The sequence below is a fragment of the Patella vulgata genome, chromosome 3, assembly GCF_932274485.2.
Source record: "Patella vulgata chromosome 3, xgPatVulg1.2, whole genome shotgun sequence".
NCBI classification, from domain to species: Eukaryota; Metazoa; Mollusca; class Gastropoda; family Patellidae; genus Patella; species Patella vulgata.
In genome coordinates, this window is record NC_065881.2 from 18,258,147 (window position 1) to 18,284,564 (window position 26,418).

At 37.2% G+C, this 26,418-nt stretch overlaps 1 protein-coding gene across 1 annotated transcript; it reads right to left on the reverse strand.

The window, feature by feature from the left end:
• Nucleotides 1–14,510: 14,510 nt before the first annotated feature.
• Nucleotides 14,511–26,367, reverse strand: LOC126815294 (cytochrome c oxidase assembly protein COX15 homolog). Its single transcript, XM_056099669.1, has 10 exons — nucleotides 26,156–26,367; nucleotides 25,304–25,396; nucleotides 23,784–23,959; nucleotides 23,051–23,173; nucleotides 22,478–22,670; nucleotides 18,547–18,714; nucleotides 17,752–17,833; nucleotides 16,980–17,134; nucleotides 16,319–16,432; nucleotides 14,511–15,771 (listed from the first exon to the last, which is right to left on the reverse strand). Exons 1-10 carry the CDS (start codon nucleotides 26,273–26,275, stop codon nucleotides 15,640–15,642), a joined length of 1,356 nt encoding a protein of 451 aa, XP_055955644.1. The 5' UTR covers nucleotides 26,276–26,367; the 3' UTR covers nucleotides 14,511–15,639.
• Nucleotides 26,368–26,418: the final 51 nt, after the last annotated feature.

Below are 26,418 nucleotides of genomic sequence, written 5' to 3' on the forward strand. Positions count from 1 at the left end.
CTAATACAGCTAAACAGAAAGTGGCATTAATGGCTGAACCGTTGGCCGTGTCAATTAGAGTAGACGGAGCTGTTGATAACAAGCATGTAATGGCAAAATTTGTCCTTGCTGACGGTACAGAACAGACTTATTTCCGAGGATTTGATCAGTCGTCTGAACGCGGCGCCAGCGGTCTACACCAAGCGGTCAAGCAAGCGGTGGATAAATCTGGACTTCACTGGGAGCAGTTGTTCGCTAAAACGTCTTCTATTGTAACGGATGGAGAAAACACCAACACTGGGAATCGAACGTCCTTGTGGGTCAGTTCCTATAATATGGTCAAAGATGACGACAGATGCAGTCTAAACAGCGAAACTGTAGATGCATATTTGAATGTACGTGTAAACATGCCAGTTCTTACAAATGTTGATGTTCGACCGGCTGTGCGAGCGTGGATGAATGCAAAGGACCGCCGCGAAAGACCCACAGGTAAAGCTACTAACCAAGCATGGTTCACTGGTTGTTTCAAGGACTCAAGCTAGGTTACCGCCCATTTCCATTATGCGATATAACAGTGTGGTTTATCCCTATCAGAAGAGAAGTTACAGACCCTTATTTCTCGAAAATCGCATCGAAAATACGGGCCCAAGGCTGATTCTTTGAATCGACTTTGGACTTTTCTTTGAACATCCGATGCCCTGACAAGCGGTCGGATATACATAAATCTGTCAGTCAATTCTTTGGTATTAAAAGTGTAAGTAGTGTGATAATAATTCTGGAAGTTCTAAGTTTACTTCTGGTGAGTTTTATCCGATTGTTTTGTTCATAGTTCATGGTCTGTTTGGTCACAATTTCTGAAAGCTAAGGAGCTACATTGAACTGATCACTTTCTACTCGGAAATGGTGTTTCCGGCGTTCTCTGGCTGTCGAATTTTGAAAATTTTCTCGGAGCCGGGGGAAGCGAACCCAACCGGACCCCCCCCCCCCCAAAAAAAAAAATAAGCATTGACACGGAGACCGTGCTTCGTCAAATAATCCTTAAAATAGGCCCTGCAACACACTTGATGATTGTACATGTATGTCCGTTCGTCTTTATTACATCATGGTGTTTGTTGAAAAATCCGTACATTACTATGTTTTTATTAAGTATAGAATGAATAAAAACAATCGAATGTAAGGACTATTTCTATTTTTCTCGTTTTCCCTTATCTAGTGACATTCAATTACTTTTTTGAATTATCTAATATCCTCTCACAGTCTCATATAACAACTTTTGGTCTTCGAAAGAATTATTAGTTAGCATAAATTCGCCCGTGTATCTGTTATCACTCTTCACTTCATTCAGTTATATTGAAAGTTAACTTCCTTTTCTTGAAATCTTCATAACGCATCTATCGTAACAATGATCTCTGTGTTAAAATTATATTTGGAACGTGTTTAACCAGTTTTATCACACATGTGATAATGACTGACACCAATATTGTTCTCTCTCTCTCTCTCTCTCTCTCTCTCTCTCTCGTTATATATAACGACAGGTGGGGCCCAGGTGTTTATTTTGTGGTTCACTGACCATCATGCACATTAAAATCTATAATATCTCCCCCACCGCACACCTCCCTCCCTCCTTCCCCATTAACTCCGTGACTAATGTTTACGTTCCTACATCTCAAAAACGCTAAAAATGTTTAATTTTCCCTTTTAATGGCTTATATAACGGTTTGATAGCGGTTTTACAGATTATGGATTTATCATAACCTAATGTGTATCAATCATCTTCACGCCCCAGGACACAATTCAATAGCAATAAATTATCGTCACCCCACAAAAGGCTTAATTCGTCTTTGATTAAGCTATGTATTTGATAAATTTGACTTTGGTTGATGTGGGATAATGGCTCTCGCAGATGACTGCACACCGTTTGCTACTCGATTAGAATCTGTGGGGATTACATTGCATTGTCTCTTAAATGTCCCGGATAAAACTGATTCAATACATTAGTATAATAGGCATACATAAAGTAAATATACTGAATTAATGTAGGACAACAAATCAAAATGTCATCGGTGATGATTTACATTTCATTTATAGAACATTCTAAAGGTCTTAATCCGTGCAGTTGTTTACATGTACTATTCCCTGATAGAATATGTTTATGTTTGACACGCTTAAAACGGAGAGAGAGAGAGAGAGAGAGAGAGAGAGAGAGAGAGAGAGATGGGGTTTAACGTCCACTCGACACAAACTAGGTCATTTCGGGACTAACCTATGGTTTAATTTTATTCCAATAATTCGCTTGCGCATAGGGGTCTTTAGCAGTGGGAGGAAACCGGAGGACCCGGAGAAAACCCACGAGGTTGGACAGGCGACCCTACTCCTTGTCACGTACAACCGGGGATTCGAAACCACGCCAGTCGACTCAATGACAGACTTTATGATACAGCGCGCGCATGCTAACCATTCAGCCATCCACCCCCCCCCCCCCCCCGCTTCAAAACGGAGAGATAGGGAAAGATTCATTATAGAACAGTGTAAAGGCCTTAATTCGTGTATTACGTCACTTCTATTCATGTTACATTGACAATTTTCGAATTTATTTATCACTCGCACGTATCTTCTATGAAAGTTTTGAAGTTTAATATTCCTCTCCCCTAATCCCAGTGAAGAGGCCCCAAAAGCGATTTTTATGCAACATAGTTTGGATTGTTCTTTGGTTTTCTGGACTGGCTGGACCGTTACTCCGCAGAATATAGATGTTTAGGTTTGCTGGACTAGCGCGGACCGCTACTATGTAGAATATGGATTTTTAGGTTTGCTGGACTAAAGCGAGACCGTTACTACGTAGAATATGGGTGATTAGGTTTGCTGGACTTGTGCGGAACCGTTACTATGTAGAATATGGATGTTTAGGTTTGCTGGACTAGCGCGGGGCCGTTACTATGTAGAATATGGATGTTTTGGTTTGCTGGACCAGCGCGGGACCGTTACTACGTAGAATACGGATGTTTAGGTTTGCTGGACTAGCGCGGGGCCGTTACTATGTAGAATATGGATGTTTTGGTTTGCTGGACTAGCGCGGGACCGTTACTATGTAAATTTGTGGTAATCTGTTACAGAAAAAAACCCTTGATAAAGATCGAATTGGGGCCGTCTAGAACAATCGGTACGAAAATAAACGGGGGTGGGGGCGTTGCAAAATCAACATATTAAGAAACACATATTTGGCAAAAAGACTTCCTCTCGCCCCAGTTCCTACGGCCATGTTGACCCCATAATAGATAGGGGGATGGGGTTTATCATCCACTTTACACAACTAGGTCATATCGGATCTAACGTAAGGTTCAATTTTAATTCAATAATTGGCTTGCTCGCACGGGTCTTTGCAGTGGGAGGAAACCAGAGGACCAGGGGTAATCCCACAAGCTTGGGATCGGACCTACACCGCTTGACACAATGACAGATCTCAATGACCTGGCGCGCATGCGTTAGACCACCCCCTCTCTGGATATTTTACAAATGTTGGTTAACAAGTAGTATAAATAATTTGTTAGAGAGGGGGTGGTCTAACGCATGCGCGTCAGGTCATTGACGTCATATAAAACATCGAAGTCCGTCAATCGATTCGCAGTTGCCCCAAAACAGCCATGTCCACTTCCATGTCGATGGTAATAAAAGGGATCTATTATGAACAGCAACTGAGATCTTTTTAGTTGTGACTAGGCTATATATATATGGCGACTAATAGAGGTTATGTGAAATTCACACCCTTTTCATAAGGTCAGCAGACGAAACGAAATGATGATATCATCATCTCTTCGGCCTGTTTTTGTTGTTTCAAAGGTCAACTACGTTACAATAGGACAAATTTTCGTGACAACAATTATGCCCTTTGCCATGGAAGCTAAATTGCTAAATATAATTATGGAGCACAGTGTTCATTAACTTAAGAAACCAACATCTTCGCTGATATGTGTTTATTATTGTAAAAATTATCCCGAGGACAAGACTCCGGGGAACCCTATTTCGCTACGCTAACATCACCCCACTCTCTCTCTCTCCCGATAGGAATTTTTTGATGAGTGTGTGTCACTGTAACCGAGAGCTTGGCTAACAAAACTGCAAGGGTGCAATCAAAAATAAATTCTTAATTGCGTCTTTTAAGAGGCCGTCCATTAATGGTAACTTTAGCATACCCTGCTCCGAACACGACACTAGAGTTGACTTTCGGGTCTCATCAATTGGGTTTTGATTTCCCGATTATTGTAAACAATCGGGGCAAAGTATACAGACACAGATAAAAATGTTAGCTCTTAAAGGCTCAATACCACTCTTGCTGTAACTGAATAATATGTCCCAATCTTTATTCTGGTCAACAAATTGCACTATTTTACAATATTCCAATTAACTGATGATACAAATTTCATCTTAACACAAAAAATTGGAAAAATTCAACTAAATGATTTGAAAAGCCTGACGTAAAGCTTTTCAAATGTGACTTGGATTTAAAAATATTTTTGAACCCTCTGGACAAGTAAAATAGGATTTAATGGATAATTTACACAACAGGTAGCACACTAACACATCTAGTACTTAGAATAAGGCTATTTTTTTTATTTTTTGGAGCTGTCAAGCCATCAAGAGTGTTATTGTCCCTTTAATGAAGTCCTCTGTGGAAGAATAACTTTGCCATTATTATTTCAATGTTCACGTTCCAAAATACTCTTTTTTAGTTTAACATTTTGCAATTTCCATTGCTCTGCAATACCAATGTCGCAGTGTTAAAATACAGAATACATTTTACAATAATACAAAATAAAGTATAAGAGAGTCATATATTAGTTATTTTGCACATTACACTCCTCCCTTCTGCATTTTGCGTTATAGTTAAAGTTACAATTTCATATTTTCTAAGAAAGTCATAACATAATTATTTCTATGTCTTTTGCTCAATATGTTGTTAACTCACTATTATACGATCATAGGTGTCATTCTCACAATTAAAACTCATTTACACCGGAAATAATAACACAATTACCTCCCTTGTTTTCTATTCTCCACCATGGAGTAGCTAACTTCAAACGTTTGAATTTGAAGATGAAAATGATATTTTTGCCAATTTCTCAACTGGCAATAGTGAATTATAGGATTAATAGGATTATTTTTAACAAGGTAGGACTGTTTATAGATACCATCTATTTTAAGGCTTTATTTTAATAAATTTTAAAAATATAACTTAAAAATATGAAATTGCAACTTTAAAGTAGCTAAGTCTCTAACTCCATATCATCCAAAATCTTCGACATTGAAAACACGATTTATTTGTCGGTTTAAATCAACATTGATGTTGTGATCTTACCGGGAAAAGATGGGCTTCTGATATCCAATATTCAAGACAAAATAAACATTTTACCATTGGTTATTAAAATTATACCAATTTATAGGGTAAGATCATGTAAAACAAATCAAAACAATCTTGTCAAACGAATCAAAACATGATCACCTGTTGCCAGCATTATATTCAAACATACTTTTTTTCTTTTTACGCTTAAAAAAACCTTATGAAATTGATAATAATTTAGCGAAAAACGAGCAACAACAAAGTTCATTTAAAACTATGCACAAATCATGGTCATTTAAAGTTTACATTAGTATACTCCATAGTCCTCTTAGATCTGTGTACTCTTTAGCGTGTATATTAGTTTCTATTTAGAATACTCCATAGTCCCGAGAGAGAGAGAGAGAGAGAGGGAGAGAGAGGGGGGGGGGTAACGTCCACTCGACACAAACTAGGTCATTTCGGGACTAACAAATTAATGGTTCAATTATATTTCTATAATTCGCTTGCGCGTAGAGGTCTTTAGCAGTGGGAGGAAACCGGAGAAAAACCACGAAGTAGGACAGGCGATCATACTCCTTGTCACGTACAGACCTTATGATACAGCACGCACGTGCTAACCATTCGGCCATCGAAACCACCACTCCATGCTCCTTAGATCTGTGTACTCTTTAGCGTGTACATTATTTTCTATTTAGTATACTCCATAGTCCTTAGATCTGTGTACTCTTTAGCGTGTACATTATTTTCTATTTAGTATACTCCATAGTCTTAATATCTGTGTACTCTTTAGCGTGTACATTAGTTTCTATTTAGTATACTCCATAGTCCTTAGATCTGTGTACTCTTTAGCGTGTACATTAGTTTCTATTTAGTATACTCCATAGTCCTTAGATCTGTGTACTCTTTAGCGTGTACATTAGTTTCTATTTAGTATACTCGGTTCTTCGTCCCATACGAACGGCTATGCGTTGTCTCTTCCAAGGCCCTCGGTCTTGCACCACTGGCAAGGAGGAATTACGCCGGAAAATCCCGATGAACTTTCTCGGCCAACGCAGGGATCGAACACTGGACCTCCAGGTTAGCAAGTCAACGCCTTACTCACTGAGACACCGTGGCTCCCGCAAAAAGAGCCCCATAGAACACTGCATGTGTTCATCTTCATTAGTCCGGTTGGTGCAGAGAAATGGGACGTTAAACTATAATAACAGTAGTTTTGTTTAACTTAAATAGTGTTAGTGTTTTCAAACGGTGCCCCTGTATAACTGTACAGGATAATAGTGGACTTTTTTTTTACAATAATACCTATAAATAATTCGGCCAATATCGTGAAAGGATGAATAACAAGCGGTTGCCATGCAAGATACGCCCACATTTTGCAAGAGATGGACAGAGAACGAGCTAAAAAATAATGTGATCTTTTGTACAATCATGGGCCATAATCCAGTAAGTTACAGTCCGATATGCGCGAATATCAAAACGAGCCGAGATCTTTGGGTTATAAACATACATCTCAAGTTTTATTAAAATCGGAGAAAAATTGTGACTTCTAGAGGGTCCACAACCAAGGTATTATAACTTTTACACTATTTGCGTACAATAAGCGGCCATTTAGTAGGGCAGTTTCGGTCGGATTTTTACGAAATTCGAACTCAACCATCATTATAGTGTAAATCGTGATATCTAGGGGGCCACAAGCTAAAAACGTGGATTTTCGTACAATCTAGGGCCATAATCCATGATGTTACGGTCCGAAGCATGCCATTTTAGAAAGGAACCGAGATCGGTAGGAGATCTATATTTCAAGTTTCGTCAAAATTGGATAAAAACTGTAAACTGTTGACTGTCGGACAGGGGCGACGACAATATACGTCTACATGAAAATGAGGGCGTATAAAAATTATTGACGAACATGTTTCATTTTTTCAATTTACCCTAAATGTTTCAATATTATACGTTTTCTAAAGATTATTTTACAGTTTAAAAAAATCGACATATAAAACTGGGTGTGCAATCTGTTAGAAATCGGACCATCAGATGGCATCGACAGTTGATTATGGTCTTGTCTTTTATATAAATGCCCACATCTTTCAATGGAAATTGGAAAACTTTTAAATTGGGTCTGTCCACCCTTCCGGCATTCTTAAAAACTACGAAATTTAATTTATTTTATTTTTTACAGTGAATATATTTTGATAAAACTTGGAATGTGGACATATAAAAATGAATGGCTTTATTTTGAATTATGTTATTATAATATATTATGTGGCTTAAAGAATATAATATATTAGCATGGCGTAAAATATTTGATAATAGTGTCGGCTGCAATTACTGAGTCTAAGTTATTATGCTTTATTAGACGGCGTAAAATTACGAAACAGCAAATACAGGTGCCATGCAGGTGTTGATTGAACTTACTCGGGGATATTCGCATTCCGTTCATTTGGTTGGTTGAACGGCTTTTAGCATTTCTTGGGAAGGGGTGGGGTGGTCTAACACGTGCACAATATCCAAAGTACAAGCGTGCAAATTGACGGAGCCTTAGGCAATTTTGACGAGCATTGCCCCAAGTACAGGGAGAAAAGGTATGGAAGACCAAATGGGACAATATTCATGATTCTTGTTTCTACATTCCAGTTTGAATATTTTAGACATGAACGCAACATTCTAAACTAATGATTCTTGTTTCTACATTCTAATGTCAACATTTCATGCACAAAATCAACATTTTAAACAAAAAATTGACTTTATGTTTCATTTTCGGCGTTTTATCTGTAACTTTTATATATCATTAAATATTAAAATTCAAAAAAATAATTTCTTAATTTTACACGACAAAGAAATCAATTCATTGGTTTCTGAAAGTATCTAAGTATATGCAAACAGTACTTGGTTCAGAAACATTCCTTCGACGTGGAAATTTGAAAAAAAGGGCGATCACCTGACCGAATGGTGAATCAGAGCATGACGATCAGATTGGATAATCATCTTTCTATCGCTATCAACCTTGAAGTTTCTTATAACACTAACTCACTGGTGTTCTAGCAAGGAAATAAGATATGGAAGATCCGAATACCGAGCCCCCTATCGAATCAAATGAATGAAGACCAAAGTATATATTTCAACATTTTATTATTTTGAGATCCGTTATTTTTGCACGGTAGACTGATATCTTTGCACTGTTTGACGACGATGGCATTATATTGTAAAGTCTTCTAGATGGATGGGCACCACGTTAACTCCTTCTGTAATTAGCTGAGGATAGGAATATATAACTACGATAATATTGAGTGTAGCGATACGGCGATCACTTCCCAAATTAGTTAAACACAGTCGCTCGATGGCCTTTAAATATGATATACAAGCGACAGATGTAAAAACCACTCGTGCGCTGTCCATGGTGTGTAACCATCATTGTGATGGCCATCCACCTGAAATGAGATGAGGTTTAACGTCCTATTGTTCTGCTCCATCTAGGCTAACGAAAATGACATGCGACATGCAGTGGGCTATGAGGAAAATTTTGCCCGTACAGCGGCACTACGACTTAGTCTTATTTCGAATTCAAACTACCACTGCCAATGGTTACTTTTCGTACATGCCAATGTGTAGATGGGAAATAGATTTTCGTCCCATCCGAACGACTACATGCTGTCCCTTGCCAGCCCCTCCGTCCTGCATCACTGACAAGAGGAAACTAGGAGTGAAAATACCATCGAACAGGCAAGTTCAGTACGATTTCGTACTGTCTACGTGTTTCTCTGAGACGTCATTGCGAATTGTAAAATACATAGTAACATTAACAAATAAACAGAAAAGAGTTTACGTGGCTCAGCTAGGGTGTCCCGCTTTCGATGCCGGTGTTGGCGGAAAAAGTTCCTCACGCACTAGAATGGCGCGAAAAACTGAGATTCAATGTATACAAGGACGAAATAAGAGTAAGTCATGGGGGAAACAACGTTGGAATTAAATATGTTCTCGCTTTATTTGAAATGTTATTTTATTATTTCAAATTGTTTCCAAATATTATTGCACATAATGGGCTTCGTGCCTGTATAAATGAAATGAAATGAAATGGGGTTTAACATCCAAATTGTCTGCACCAACCAGGCTAATCAAGTCGGAAATACGCCATAAAATGGGCGCTTTCGGATTTCCGTCCCATCCGAGTGACTAAACGCTGTTCCTTACCCGGCCCCCCGTCTTACATCACTGACAATTGAATGAAGGGGAAACCACGCTGATCGTATCTTTGAATATCTCTAATGAAGCTGCTGTATCAATGGAAAAGTGCTTGACAATATAATAGAAATATACTATTCAAAAAAAGTAGGGGATATTTGATTTTTAAGTGTTATTAAAGTCACCAATGAAACTGACGAAGAAACAAATGACAAAATGAAATGAAGTTCACATTCATCGATTTATTCCAAATGATCGTTAGACTAAGTAAGGCACAGACTGACCATTATAAGGGTAAAATGATACCCGGGGTCAAACAGCAAAGTTACCACAGCATCACAACCAAGTCAGTAACGGGTAAATCCTCCTCTGTTTGCCAAACAAGCATTGATCCGACGTGGCATACTCCTAATGAGACGTCTAAGGTCATTTTGGTCCAGATTGTCCCATTCCTGTTGCAACGCAGCAGCAAGTTCTTGGACATTGGCAGGACGTTGTTGACGTTGACGTAACCTCTGTCCAAGCATGTCCCAGACATGCTCGATGGGGGAGAGGTCGGGACTCAGTGCTGGCCAAGGTAATGTGGTGATGTTCTGTTGTTGGAGGTAACCTGTAACGATCCTGGCCCTGTGACATCTTGCGTTGTCATCCTGGAAGATGAAACGGCGGCCATGACGTCGTGCGAACGGCACAACATGGACTGCCAAGATGTTGTCCCGGTAGTACTGGCCCGTAACACGCCCTGCAACAACATGTAAAGCCGTTCTTCCAGCAACAGTGATGCCTCCCCACACCATAACAGAACCACCCCCAAATCGATCATGTCTGATGACGTTAACGTCTTGGAAGCGCTCGTTTCGACGACGCCACACCCTCCTACGTCTGTCCAAAAAATCAACAGTGAACCTTGACTCATCTGAAAACATCACATTGCTCCAGCGTCGATTATCCCAGTGTTGACGATCCCTACACCAACGACGTCTTGCCTGAATGTGATGATCTCTCAAACAAGGGATCACGCGAGGACGTCGAGCGCGAAGGTGACCCCTATGCAGTCGATTCCGAATCGTCTGGCCACTCACTCTCACACCAGTGTCTGTTTGAAGACGAGCGCTGATCTGATTTGCTGTGATGACACGATTTCTCAAGGCCAAGGTACGGATAAATCGATCCTGGGCTTGAGTTGTCGCCCTTGGTCGACCTGAGCGTGGTCTGTCCTGTACAGATTGTGTATCACGGTATCTGGACCATAGCCTGCTTATGACAGACTGAGAAACATTCATCGTCCGCGCCACAACCGCCTGTGTTGTGCCGATCTGTAGCATGCCAAGGGCACGTAACCTTTCATTTTGGGTAAGCCGACGCATATCAAAATTTGTTTTCTGGTCACTAAAACAATTAAACTGATGTTTCCACCCTGGAATTCAATGCCACAATGACTGTAACATTCAAAGTCAGAGTCGTGCAAATCTTGGGTTGGACCCCCATGATGATCCCAAGCATCACCTGCATTCCATGCGGTAGCTATTGGTGCGTTTGGGCGTCACATGTAACTGGAAATGTTTCTTCTGTTAGGTTCTATAGTGACTTTTTTCGTAGTTATTTGCATATTTTAGTATTATGCCCCCAAAATCAAATATCCCCTACTTTTTTTGAATAGTATATATAGGCCTATAGTAAATGAGCTGAAAACCAGTTATAAATTATTTGTAATGATTAGTGTGTCCTTATTTGGATAGACAAACAGATGAATCAAAGCCAAGTAGGGGAATGCCCACTAGTCCGCGGATATCTATTATTGCCATTTTTACGATTGATGATCACATGTAAATGCACACCCGTAACGAACTGTGACAATAATAACCTAACCCATCCCAACCGACAATGAAATGTAATACACCAACCCTGACAACGGTATGTACGCAAAACCACCCACACTGGTATGTAACCATTTTTCCAAGAATTGATTGAAGAGCGACACCACATCACGACATGATACCAATCAGCCATCGAACTTTGTCACCCTATCTCAATTGGGAGAGAGAGAAATGGGGTTTAACGTCCACTCGACACAAACTAGGTCATTTCGAGACTAACATATGGTTTAATTTTATTTCAATAATTCGCTAGCGCATAGGGGTCTTTAGCAGTGGGAGGAAACCGGAGGACCCGGAGAAAACCCACGAGGTTGGACAGGCGACCCTACTCCTTGTCACGTACAACCGGGGATTCGAAACCACGCTTGTCGACTCAATGACAGACTTTATGATACCGTGCGCGCACGCTAACCATTCAGCCATCCAACCCCCCTATCTCAACTGGAAGCCGGATTTTTTGTTATAAAATCTCGGCCAATCAAATTGCTTATCTCTTCTTATTCCAAATAAGACATACATGTATACATCATCGAACTCCAAGAAGTGCACCTAACGAACAACTACACAAATTTTAAACATTTTGGGTCAACACCTACATCAAGCTTGAAATGAAATGAAATGAAATGGGGTTTAACGTCCTACTGTTTTGCTCCGAATTGGGCTAATGAAGACGGGCATACGCCATACAGTGTGCTATGAGGGAAATTTTGCCCGGACAGCGGCATTACGGCCTACTCTTATATCGAATTCCAACTATCAATGTGTACACGGGACCTCGGTTTTTCGTCTCATCCGAATGACTAGACAGCTGTTCTTGTCAGGCCCTCCGTCCTGCATCACTGACAAGGGGGAACCACGCCGGAAAATCTGGATGAACTTTCTCGGCCAATACATCAAGCTTGAACATTCCACCTTAATTAGAAGCAGATGTATTCTAGGCTAACGAAATTGCTTTTCTCTGCTTAGCCTACGCAGAAAATGTCCAAAAGAAGTCGAAAAGGCGGGGCAACAAAATCGTGTGTTGTTCTATTTCGCTATATTAAATTACATGTTGTCGTGTATGGTTTCAGATTTGTATTGCTGTAGAAGTATTATAAGCGTGATGAAGTTGTAAGAATACACTTTGATACGTCGCCTAAAAATAACAGTAGCTATTTTAGTATGTGTTATAGTTTTTTTTACTAAACAATTACAATTCCTTTGATATGTAAATTGCATTGTTAACCAATTGTTACACAAGTGTCATGTTAGGTCGAATCTGTCATAAAAAATACTAGTTCCTCCAGAAACGGCTTCTCATCGGATCCTGTAAATTAAAAAACCTATATACAAATATTTATTAAAGTGACGATGTGTGATTTGCATTTTTCGGAAAATATCAACTTTCTAACGGCTTAATCCACGCTAATACGTAATCCGATTGATTATATAGTATTTAACAGAGCTGAATCGCTTTGGCACCAAGAAATGGGCACAAATGGGTCACAATGCATATAATAATGTAACGTGAATGATGAACTGATTTACATTCAATCGTTTCTGTTTTTACTGTAGTTTCCAATCAGTTATGTTAGGCGAAATACACGAAGAGTCGAACTTGAATGGCAGTCTTTGGTGTCTAGTTATTCCAGTCTACATCGGTAGTATACTCCTATTGGGTACATGTATGTTTAGCCTCATTCATTGAGTCGCTTCCTTACAAATGGCACTGGAAAGCATTCTGACAAACGATTCGTGTAACAATGGTAAAATATTTATTTTGTCTTAAATACTGGATATCAGAAGCCCATCTAAGATAACATCAATGTTGATTTAAATTGACCAGTAAGTCGTGTTTGCAGTGTCGAAGACTGTGGGTGGTATTGAGTTAGAGACTTTCCTACTTTAATTAAGAAAACAAAATCAAAATATCAATGCTGGATAATATCCTAGTTGGGATTCAGTTGGATTAAAACAGCCCCAAAATTTTGGTTTACGGCAAATAGAGATGGCGCCGGGTTCGTTATATAGGGAACAGCACAGATCCATGGAAATTTCAATTTCTTTGTAAATACTGAACGGAATTGAACAGTTTTTGGACTGGTAATTATATTAGAGTTTTAACTTTCACAATATTGTAGATTACATGGGATTGTATACAGCTAATATCATGCATACAGTCTTTAATGTTGCAATGTCTGATTGACCAGGGGTTAAGTGAAGGGGACGCAATGTATTGCTTTGTATCCTGGGTTTCAAAGTTTCAACGCCCCTGAGGTGGGACAGATCCAGAAATTTTTGCAGGAGGGGGTTTGCCAGGCTCCTGTTAAGGAAATTTGACAGCTGACAATGCATGATGCCATCATCGTCTCTAAATTAAAGGACAATATTGGTGCCAGTCATTATCACATATGTGATAGAACTGGTTAAACACATTCCAAATATCATTTTATCACAGAGATCATTGCTACGATAGAGGCGTAATCAATGCTTCAACGATCGGAAATGACGAACGCAAAAGGAAAACACAGGTTATCTCTCTATATAACTGATTGAACTGACGGGTGATAACAGGTACATGGGCGAATTTCTGCCCACTAATAATTCCTTCGAAGACCAAAAGTTGTTATCTGAGACTGTAAGAGTATATCTGACAATTCCAAAAAGTAATTGAATGTCATTAGATAAGAGAACAAGAATAAAATAGAAACAGTCCGTACATTCACGCGTGTTTATTCATTCTATCCTTATAAAAACATGGTAATGCACGGACTTTTTCTATTTTTCTTTCATGTTCTCTTATCTAGTAACAGTCAATTTTTTTATGAATTGTCAGATATCCTTTCATGGTCTCTCACAACAACTTTTGGTCTTCGAAAGAATTATTAGTGGGCAAAAATTCGCCCATGTACCTGTTATCACCCGTCACTTCAATCAGTCATATAGAGGGATAACTTGTGTTTTCCTTTTGCGTTCGTCACTTCCGATTTCTGAAACATTGATTCCACAGCTATCGTAGCAATGATCACTGTGATAAAATAATATTTGGAATGTGTTTAACCAGTTCTTTCACATATATGATAATGACTGACACCAATATTGTCCTTTAAGTAGGCATACATACACATTGAGCTTTTTAAAGAGAGAAATCCAACACCTGGTTTGATGTCAATTTTTATTATGAATTAATAAGATCACATTGTAATTCAATTTCATTGATGCAAAGTATTAATTGTGATATCACACATGTCTATGTCATTATTTCGTGCTGTGAATGCCAATCCCATCCCATCATCTGATGATAAAGTATAAAGCACACGACAGTTACAATTTTCTCATAAAGTTGTGTTTTACAATTTTTTGTATGTAGCTGAGCAGGGTGGGGTTTATTTAAAGAAATAAAAAATTAAAACATTCTCAATGATTAACGCCCATCATATTTACACTGTTACTCTATGATTATTATTTTATTGTGAAAAACAGATGTCTTCCTGGGTTTCCACTGCTTACCGCAATAACACCGCGGAATGTTATCTGTACTGTTGTTGTCCCACTTCGTCTCACATTTCCAGAATTCTTTTTGAATAATGTTTTTGAATAATGCTCTTTACGTTTTTGAACAATGTTACACTAATACGTTCTACCGGTCTTAATTGTATTAGGGACAGGGAACTTTAATTTCCATTTCCAAAAATTGTCTTTATGAAGTCTGCAGCCACAACCATGCCTTAAATTATCACACATCAAATCACTGGTTCTTTTCATTTTTCATATGTAAACCGATACAGTGAAATCTGGCTATAGAGACCAATTGTAGGGCTGAGATAAATTGGATACAAATTTCATACTTTCTTTAAAGATGCTTTATGTAAGAGCTAGATCTGCCTATTGTAGATTTTTCTTTTGCCTACAAATGTTATATAAATTATTATTTAAACATTTATTAACATGACAAGCCTATAATCAGCTTTCTAGAACATCCGAAGGCTGAGATTTTACTGGATCTAAACATCCGCGAGATTAAAAAAAAATAACAATAAACGAGCCCCTGGCATTAAATACCATTGCTTACGCTATATCTTCTAACAAACATAACTTGATTTGAGTGAAAATTTCAAGACATTCATTATTCATCATCTATTATAGCAAGAACACCAAGCTCTTTATCTAAATCTTACATAATGCATCTTTAAAATATGGTCGAATAAGTCAGCCGCCAGTAATATTGAGGCAGATGTTGAGCAGGATTTCACTGTACAAGTTCTCACCAATTGTCAGATCACAGTGTCTTTATTTTGGAAATCGTCGTAATTCACTGGCTAGCCAGACGGCAAAACTTAGGAGAACCAAAGATCCTGATTGATGAGTTGCAGCCAGTGATGTTGGTACGTAGGTTAACAATGTAGAAATACCAAGAGTTGCCTGAAATAAAAAAGAGAGAAAGAAATGAGGTGTAACGTCCACTCGACACAAACAAGGTCATGTTAAACCACTAGATCCCCCACCCCACCCCCATTGGAAATAAGGTCAATTTAAGTTTTATCTTAAATACTGAACTGAATCGAACCATTATTCAACAGTTATTCCTATGATAGATTCATCTATCACGATATTGTTGTTTGCAAGAGATTCCTGTGACTTAAAATGACCCAAGGAGACTTAAATCTGAAAAAATTATTTATATATGTTCTGGACAAAAATGTTATATATCAGAAATGAAATGAGGTTAAACATCCTACTGTTTTGCACTGACTGGGCTAATGAAGGTGGGTGGTAGATCAACCTATAGCAAGAATATCATCATACGTATTAATTGTGACTCTGATATAAGCTACTGAAATTCATTGTTGGAATACCAACAATTGAGTACTTTATTTATTCGAGGATCCCCTTTTTTCTGCAGACCCCTTTGATTCTGTGCACCTCCTAAGTTTTTGGGAAATAATTACATGTATTTTGATGGACCTACTTGTACTAGCGACATTCCTAACAAACAGTTAACAGCTAATCTAGCACGAGGATGTAAGGGAGCTTTACGACAAATCCACCAAAAACCAGCTATTACCGCTACTGTAGATTCAGCCTGTTAAAAAAAAAAGAGAAATAAAAACTTTATAGATTTTAGCACAAGTAACAGCAACAATAACAATGTTACTTGTCTTACAAAATAAGGACTTGATTGACAAGAAGAAATAACATTACTAATAACAATTATACACTTCCTTGACAATAACAAATATACTCTCAGAGAAAAACAATTATTATCTTTCACAATAACAATTATAACCTCTGAACTTACTAAGTGTTTACCAACATGAACTTAATAAATGCTTAGTCAGTTGAACTTATTAAATGCTTAGTCAGCTGAACTTACTAAATGTTTAGTCTGATGAAGTCAGGAAATGTTTAGTCCGATGAAGTTAGGAAATTTTTAGTCAGATGAATCTATGAAATGTTATGTCAGATGTCGTTACAAATTGTTATGTCTGATGTAGTTACAAAATGTTTAGTCAGATGTAGTTAATATGTTTAGTCAAAGTCAGATATAGTAAATTCGTTTAGTCAGATGTAGTTAATATGTTTAGTCTGAGTCAGATGAAGTTACTAAATGTTTAGTCAGATGAACTTACCAAATGTCTGTGATTAAATTGGACAGTTGTTGGATTTTCAAAGATATTCTTCCATTTTGGATCAAAAGCACCAATGTCATCTGGAATCCATTTGTCAGCCATTTTTGGCCAGGAATTATAAACAAGACCAGCGTCTAATCCAGCAACAAATGCACCTGGAAAATTGGATCATGAAAAACTTATGAAACATTTTCTATTCATTTTGTTGAACATCAGTAGTTTATCCTAGCATGTATCTTAAAATAACCAAAGTATTCCATGTTTACCATATACCCAGAAACATAATCCTTCTAGATAACTTAATACTTTTTTTTCTTTTCTATCTATGCCCATCTACAGAAAATAACAGGAGAAGGATGTAATTTATACTAATAAAAACAACCTTCTTACATAAAATTCTGGTATCTAATCCAAGATTTTTTTTGGTATTCTAGTCTGTACAGTCTTGGTTGAAACTCTAGTGCAATATCTTGTGGAATGCGGTACTACACAAGGATACAATTTTATTTTCTTCTAAGTCAAATAATATGTGGAATTCTTGTGGTAAAATACAGCGCAGACCAAGAACACTATCAAAATTGGTCAAAAGTCTTTTTTTAATGTACTACCACACAGGGAGATAAGAAAGTCTGAGAATAAATTTTGGAAACAATCTTGTGGAACTGGTGTGGTGCAAAATTCCATACAAAAGCCCTTAAAACTTGCATACGGAGATCCCTCGTTTCCTGTTGTTTTTTGTTTTTTTTTAAAAAGTACATCTTTATTGAAATACCTGATAATGCTGTGACAAATACTAAAGTCATAACACCATGTGTTAAAACACGTAACCGCTTTATCTGTGGTGTGTTTGGTAACTGTAATAAAAAAACCCAAGAAACATGTTTAATATCATGGTGGTAAAAATAAATACAAGTCTATATATAAAAGTTTAAATATTTCAAGATATCCAATGTTTACAAAAACTAAAATATGAGGGAGAAGAGGGTGAAAGAGAGAGAGAGAGAGAGAGAGAGAGAGAGAGAGAGAGAGATGGGGTCTAACATCTACTAGACACAAACTAAGTCATTTCGGGACTAACATATGGTTCAATTTTATTTCACTAATTTCGCTTGTGCGTAGGGGTCTTTAGCAGTGGGAGGAAACTGGAGGACCTGGAGAAAACCGAGGTTGGACAGGCGACCCTACTCCTTGTCACATACAACTGGGGAGAGAAGAGGGTGAAGAGGGAGAAAAGGGGTTTAACAACAACTCATGACAAACAAGGACTGAAAGACTCAAAAATTGTCATGTACAACCTTGGGATCAAAACCATGTGGTTTCCTCTTGTCAGTGGTGCAAGACAGAGGGTTTGGCAAGAAACAACATCTAGTCATTCAGATGGGATGAAAAAACTGAGTTCATGGGAACAAGTTGGCATACATGTAAAAGAACCCTTGACAGTTGGAACTGAGCAAAATGTCCCCCATAGCACACTATATGACATACCCCTGTCTTCATTAGCTGTATAGTGCATAAAAGTGGGACGTTTTGCAATTTAACTCATAATATATATTAGATATACTGGTACCTGTACTGGTTTGATTAGGTGACCAAGTCCACCATATAGAAACAAAGTATAGAGGAAGAGTGCTGAACCCAGATGTGCAGCTAGACGATACTGACTAACTCGAGGTATATCTGTAGATTCAGGTTTCTCAACTAATCCACTCTTTACCATATACCAGCCCAGAAAACCCTAATAAAATATAAACATATACATCATCTTTACCATACACCAGCCCAAAAAACCCTAATAATATACGAGCCCATACCGGAAAACTCTAATAAAATATAAACATATTTACTATACACTAGTCCAGATAAACATAATTTTTTATAAACATATATACTATCTTTTAACCATATACTGAATCAGAATTTTGAGAAAGAAATATTTCATCCTTATCACTGACCAACAGGGTTTATCCAATAACTGGTCATCAATCCTCAAAATTTCATAATACCAGCGGCTGCCAGGCAGGATACGCCCACATTTTCGAGAGATGGATAGAGAACAAGCTAACAAGAAAGTGATTTTTCCTACTATCAAGGGCCATAATTCAGGAAATTACAATTCAATAAGCGCGAATATCGAAAGGAACTGAGATCTTTGTGTTATAAACTTACATTTCAAGTTTCAACAAAATCAGATAAAAATTGTGACCTCTATAGGGTCCACAACCTTGATATACCATATTTTTACGCTATTTGAGAACGAACGACGGCCATTTTGTCTGTCAATTTTGGGCTGATTTTCACGAAATTCGAATTCAGTCGTCCTTAGGGTGTAACAGTGATATAATAATACAGTTTTTTAAATCGGATAAAAATTATGACCTCTATAGGGTCCACAAGCTAAAAATGCGATTTTTCGTACAATCAGGGGCCATAATTCAGGAAGTTACGGTCCGATATGCGCGAATATCCAAAGGAACCGAGATCTTTGGGTTGTAAACTTACATTTCAAGTTTCAACAAAATCGGATAACCAGCGGCTGCCAGGCAGGATACGCCCACATTTTCGAGAGATGGATAGATAACAAGCTAACAAGAAAGTGATTTTTCCTACTATCAAGGGCCATAATTCAGGAAATTACAATTCAATATGCGCGAATATCGAAAGGAACTGAGATCTTTGTGTTATAAACTTACATTTCAAGTTTCAACAAAATCAGATAAAAATTGTGACCTCTATAGGGTCCACAACCTTGATATACCATATTTTTACGCTATTTGAGAACGAACGGCGGCCATTTTGTCTGTCAATTTTTGGCTGATTTTCACGAAATTCGAATTCAGTCGTCCTTAGAGTAAACAGTGATATAATAATACAGTTTTTTAAATTGGATAAAAATTATGACTTCTATAGGGTCCACAAGCTAAAAACGCGATTTTTCGTACAATCAGGGGCCATAATTCAGTAAGTTACGGTCCGATATGCGCGAATATCGAAAGGAACCGAGATCTTGGGGTTATAAACTTACATTTCAAGTTTCAACAAAATCGGATAACCAGCGGCTGCCAGGCAGGATACGCCCACATTTTCGAGAGATGGATAGAGAACAAGCTAATAAAATATAAAAATATACATCATCTTTACCATATACGAGCCATAATTCAGGAAATTACAATTCGATATGCGCAAATATCGAAAGGAACCAAGATCTTTGTGTTATAAACATACATTTCAAGTTTCAACAAAATCGGATAAAAATTGTGACCTCTATAGGGTCCACAACCTTGATATACCATATTTTAAAGCTATTTGAGAACGAAGGGCGGCCATTTTGTCTGTCAATTTTGGGCCAATTTTCACAAAATTCGAACTCAGTCATCCTTAGAGTGTAACGGTGATATAATAATATAATAAAATCGGATAAAAATTATGACTTCTATAGGGTCCACAAGCTAAAAACGCGATTTTTCGTACAATCGGGGGCCATAATTCAGGCAGTTACGGTCCGATATGCGCGAATATCGAAAGGAACCGAGATCCTTGGGTTATAAACTTACATTTCAAGTTTCAACAAAATTGGATAAAAATTGTGACCTCTATAGGGTCCACAACCTTGATATACCATATTTTTACGCTATTTGAGAACGAACGGCGGCCATTTTGTCTGTCAATTTTAGGCCGATTTTCACGAAATTCGAACTCAGTCGTCCTTATGGTGTAACGGTGATATAATAATACGTTTTTTTAAATCGGATAAAAATTATGACCTCTATAGGGTCTACAAGCTAAAACTGCGATTTTTCGTACAATCAGGGGCCATAATTCAGGAAGTTACAGTCCGATATGCGCGAATATCGAAAGGAACCGAGATCTTTGGGTTATAAACTTACATTTCAAGATTCAACAAAATCGAATAAAAATTGTGACCTCTATAGGGTCCACAAGCCAAAAACGAGATTTTTCGTACAAACAGGGGCCATAATCCATGAAGTTTCGATCCGATACATGCCAATATCGAAAGCAGCCGAGATCTTTTGGAGATACACCTATATTTCAAGTTTCGTTAAAATCGGATAAGAATTGTGACCTGTAGAGTGTCCACAAACAAATTGTGGATGTCCGGACGGACAGGGGCGACGGCATAATACGGCATAATTCGATCCGATACATGCCAATATCGAAAGCAGCCGAGATCTTTTGGAGATAAACCTACATTTCAAGTTTCGTCAAAATCGAATAAGAATTGTGATCTCTAGAGTGTCCACAAACATAATACGTCCACATGAAAATGTGGGCGTGTAAAAAATCTCGTTCATGAGGTTTCAATGACAAGGGCCATAACTAAGTAAATAATTGATGTGCAATTCTAATTTTCCATAGGGTTCATATCTAACAGCAGAGACTAATGTTCCCCACCTTAATCCCAAAATATATAGATGACTTCCATTTATTATTTCTACAATTAAGTTTTCATAATGTGTCAAGCAATTAAATTGATTATCTCCCACCCCCTGCTCATTATTGAACTTAGTCAAGGTACATATACAAAATTTGAGAAACGTTATTGAACTAAAATCTGAGTTATTGAGTTCCAAAGCATAGTCTGAGATGTTGTGTTCCAAAAAGCATGACAGACAAACAGATGGACAGACAAATGGAAGAACCCATTTTGATAGTTCCTTGCTCTTTTATAAAGGTGGGGGACAACAAGCACAGCAAGTGTGAAAGTCTGGAAATAACTGATGCAAACCATTGAATTTGTCTAGGGTTCATGTACTTGTATGTAGGTCATTTCGGGACTAACATATGTTTCAATTTCATTTCAATAATTTGCTTGTGGTAGGGGTCTTTAGCAGTGTGAGGAAACCGAAGAACCCAGAGAAAACCCATGAGGTTGGACAGGCGACCCTGCTCCTTGTGACGTTAAACCGGGGAATCGAAACCAGTTGACACAATGAAAGACCTTATAATACAGCGTGCACATGCTAACCATTCGGCCATCCAACCCCGCATTTACTAAAGAAAGTCAACCATAAAAAGTAGGAGGTCTATGTGAATTTCAAGGGCCTACCTATTCTATTTACGGCAGCTTAGATCAATCAATGAGATCAAATACTTTTGTGACTATAAATAAATTTTAATGCATTTCATTAAATCTGTCACCATTCAGTAACAGATATTTAGATAAATCCACAAAGACGATTCAAAATTGAACAAAGGGCAAGTTATCATCAGTATATCAAATATCTTTCAAGGATGATGAAACATACTCTTTCCTCATTAATACGCCCTCAGTACACCCACCATTCTTCAGATTTATACATTTTTAGCTCAATATTTATATAGTAACAATCCCATACTCTATTTAAGAAACACCTTTAATACAATTGGTTACAATTTTTTAAAAAAACAATATGCTGGTTAAATAAACTGTATATCCTGCTGCAGGATATTAAATTTCATTGAGTCATGCAAAAAATTAACTTGATATTCTTTCTCATTACCTGGAATCCAATCAGTGATGCATAAATAGCTAATCTAGGTTTCATAGCCTTAGATATCCAGCCCTTCCTGAGGAAATACAAAGCTGGTAAAGCAAAGACTAAACCAACTGCTCTTCCCCACATTCTATGTGAATATTCCATATACCAAATAAATTTAAAATGGTTTAATGTCATCTCCTTTTCCTTTGACACACTGAAAATATACAGAGAAAATGATTCAAGAATTGACAGACCAATAATATACCATACACTTGGTAATCTTCTTGGGCCGTTTCTCTTTAAAAATAAAAAAGCCTAAGATTCTGTCAATTCAAGTAGGATTGATATAAAACTTGACTTTCTTGTTCTTTGGACAATTGTGCTTTGATTAATGGATTTTGATTTTTAATATGTCACAACTTCAAGATGGCTGCAATGATGTCATGGTGGGTTTCCGGTTTATACAGTATGCTTGTATATTTTAGTATATTAAATGGAAAGTGAATTAAGAACATTTTAGATAAATAAAGATTAGTTTGTAGTTTTAGAGTGAAAGTCAAATTTGTAACACATGTGAGGGCAGTAATAATTTACTATTTATATTCAGGAAATTCTTTATATCTTTCAAATTCATTTTGCCATTCTTCTTGAGAACTTGGTGGTTTCATATCTTTCAATAATCGCCAATCCACCATTGATAATCCAGATTCTGTTAATCTGAAAAAGAAAGAAATAACACCATTTTTGTTGTTGATGACCTTACCTCATTCTCAAAGTAAATAGAGGGTATTCTCATTAATTATTTGTGTATTTAACTTTTTATATAAAGTACCAAATTGAGCAGAAATGCCCATTATCAAACTTTGATCAAAGTATTAATGTAATGAAACTATACTCCATGTTTCATCCCTCCTCTCCAAAGCATCTACAAATCAAATGGTTTATGACCGAGTTCTGTCAAAACATCTACCTACATGTACACCAAGTGTGAACATTCTAACTTGAACAGAAGCATAGAGATATTGTGTCTCAAAAAGAGGGACAATTAAATGAATAATACAAAATATTCTAGATTATGAATGCTGCATTAACAGAACCGAATAACCTCTTATATAACCTGCTATTGTGATTTGAGCGTAGGAATCTGAGAAATATTTGGACAAGAGCTGCGGTGGCTCAGTGAATAAGACACATCTAGTCCTGCAGGAAAGTAGAACATCAAACCACATTTCATTTCATTTCATTTTGAATATTTGGAGACAATTATTATCTTCGGGTAGGATATATTGGCAACATATCTCTGTCTTGTTTCCACTTAAATATTCACCTAGTAACACCTCCCAATATGACAGCTCCAAATACCATACCAGCACATCCTATCAACCAGCCACCTACTATTTTCTGACCTCGAAGGGGTATTTGAGGGGAGGAAACTCCATTTACTGTAGCTGAACCAGCAGCATAACGAACAGACTGTACAAATTTCTGAATGGAACTTGATGACTTAAATAAAGAATGAATTGAACAGTATGAATATTTTTTTAATAAATTAACTGTGTTATAATTATGTCTTCCGATTGAATATATTTTTGAAAGTAATACATGTAAATTGATCTGACAAGTTAAAATTCTTATTTTCAAGATGGGGGAGGGGTACGTGGTCAAATGGTTTAACCCATGGGGTTTAGATCGTAAGGTCTGTGATTGAGTCAAGCAGTGTGGTTTCGATTCCTTGCTTGTACGTGAGAAGGAGTAGGGTCGGCTGCTAAAGACCCCTATGCATAAGTGACCTATAAAAATAATATTGAAGCATATGTTACTCCTGAAATGACCTAGTTTGTGTCAAAAGCTCCTTACCCACCTCTCTCTCTATTTTCATGGTGAGTTCTTTCTATTAAAGTTGCTGATTGTTTTTGGACAATATCTAATTTTTCATGGATTATCCACGTTAAAATGCACCCAAATTCATCGTTCAACATTTAATTAAACAGGCATTGTGCAAGAGCTAAATCTGCTTATTGCAGGTATTTCTTTAGGCCCTAAATGTTATATAAACTATAAATTAGTTAGTAACATGAAAAGACAATAATCAAGTCTCGATGCCATCTGATAAGTCTGATTTTAAGCAGATTACAACGGTTCAGCCATTTCAGGGTTCCCGCGGCTTCGTCAAACATTTTTTCAAGGATATTCAAGGATAAATATACGTCAAATTCAAGGATTTTCAAGGACATTTTTTAGCCTAAAGTTACAATTTTTCATCTTAAAAATAAATAAAACATTACCAACTATCGTTATAATCTCATATTTAAAAGGAATTGAAGACATATGAAACAAAATTAAGGATCTCAACTGAAATTCAAGGATATTTTCCTATTTCCGCGAAATTCAAGGATATTCAAGACCTTGAAAATGAAATTTTAAATTTAAGGATATTCAAGGATTTTCAAGGACCGTGGGAACCCTGCATTTAATGATTTAATTTAAAAACGGTGAAGCAAGACTAAGCTTTGAACAACCAGTACGGAGGTTACAATCAGTGCATACATCTTGTCAAACCTTTAAAGGCTAATATCTTCGCTCAGAATAAAGTAATTTGAATGAAATTTTCAATATATTCATTTTGCATTATCTATTATTGAAGTATTGTAGCAAGAATGGTGAGATCTTCATCTAAATCTTACAGAATGTATCTTTAAGAAAACAAATATGAATGGTATGTGTAGATAAAAGATAATTTCTTCGCATGGATTCAATCGGATTAAAAGGGGAGATGACAACAATATATATGTACCCATTAAATATATATTGTCGTATAAAAATAAACATCAAATTAAATTAACTTACATATTTTGTTGTGAATAGATTTTTCACATAATTACTGTAAATTCTACTTGGATGGATTAATCTGACTGTCTTTTGGCAGTTTGAGCAGACATTCTAGAAAAGAAAAATGTTATATAATAACGTTGTGGGTGGTGAGACGATCGAGTTGCGCACAGTGCCTCCCATTCAAGCAAGTCAGTCACTGAAATTTGGTCATATGCACTTCTATCTATTCAACTGAACACTTTTTGGAAATTACTATGGTCAAAGAATCTTCAAGATTAATATTCCAATCCGAGAATCTAACTAATATTATCAATAGGGCAGGTGCCTTATCAATATTTATATATTCTTCAAAAGTCACTTTCAGCAAAACCATGGATCTTATGTATTATAAGGTCCATGGCCAAAATGAGTTGAACATTGGCAAAAAAAGCAATTTGCTTCATTGCATCATCTGAATAACTTTTCAGACTACTATCAGAATCTGAGACAAAGTCTACAAGCGGGCAGCTATAATGTGGCTCGTTAAATTGCTGTGGATCACCCAGGATGTGTGTACCAGGTTTGATTCTAGTGTTAACCCATAAGAAATCCTCAGCATTTTTCAGAGTGGTTTCCCATTGTCAGTGGTGCAAGAAGGCTGCCTAGCCAGGAACAATGTCAAGTTGCTTGGAGTGGGTGACAAACCGAGTTCCTATAGGCACGTAAATGAACCCTTGGAATTCGAAAGGCGGAAACACAATAGGTGAGAAAAGTCTTTTACCACATTAATGTTATATCCTTTTTCATTTATCATAGGGTCTATAGAATATCTATCGACACCAAACATTATTAAAGATCTTTCAGTTGTTTTGCCTTATTATTATTTACCTGTGGCTGTGCAATGTTTTTAGATGTAAAATGACGAAATCCTCGGTTGACAGTCAATAATGCAGATTTAAACGAGTTTTTATGAAAGTTCTGGCGGATGAAAGATGTTGTTAAATACATGCCGTATGCTCTTTAGTTTTGTACGTGATGACAATCAGATTTGCTCTCAGAAACTAAGGCTACTTTATGCAACACTCGAAGTAACCCTAATCTTAAAATAGTAACTCGTAATCTGCGCATGCTTAGTTATATAACCCGGGGAC

Excerpts from the sequence above, each read along its gene's own strand:
- LOC126815294 (XM_056099669.1), bottom strand. The coding sequence starts at position 26,275 with ATGTATTTAACAACATCTTTCATCCGCCAGAACTTTCATAAAAACTCG. Across the intron at positions 22,671-23,050 it reads GAATTTCCTGAATATAAATA|TGTGTCAAAGGAAAAGGAGA; the intron begins GTAAATTATTAC and ends GTATATTTTCAG. Across the intron at positions 17,834-18,546 it reads ACCTAATCAAACCAGTACAG|TTACCAAACACACCACAGAT; the intron begins GTACCAGTATAT and ends TTTTTATTACAG.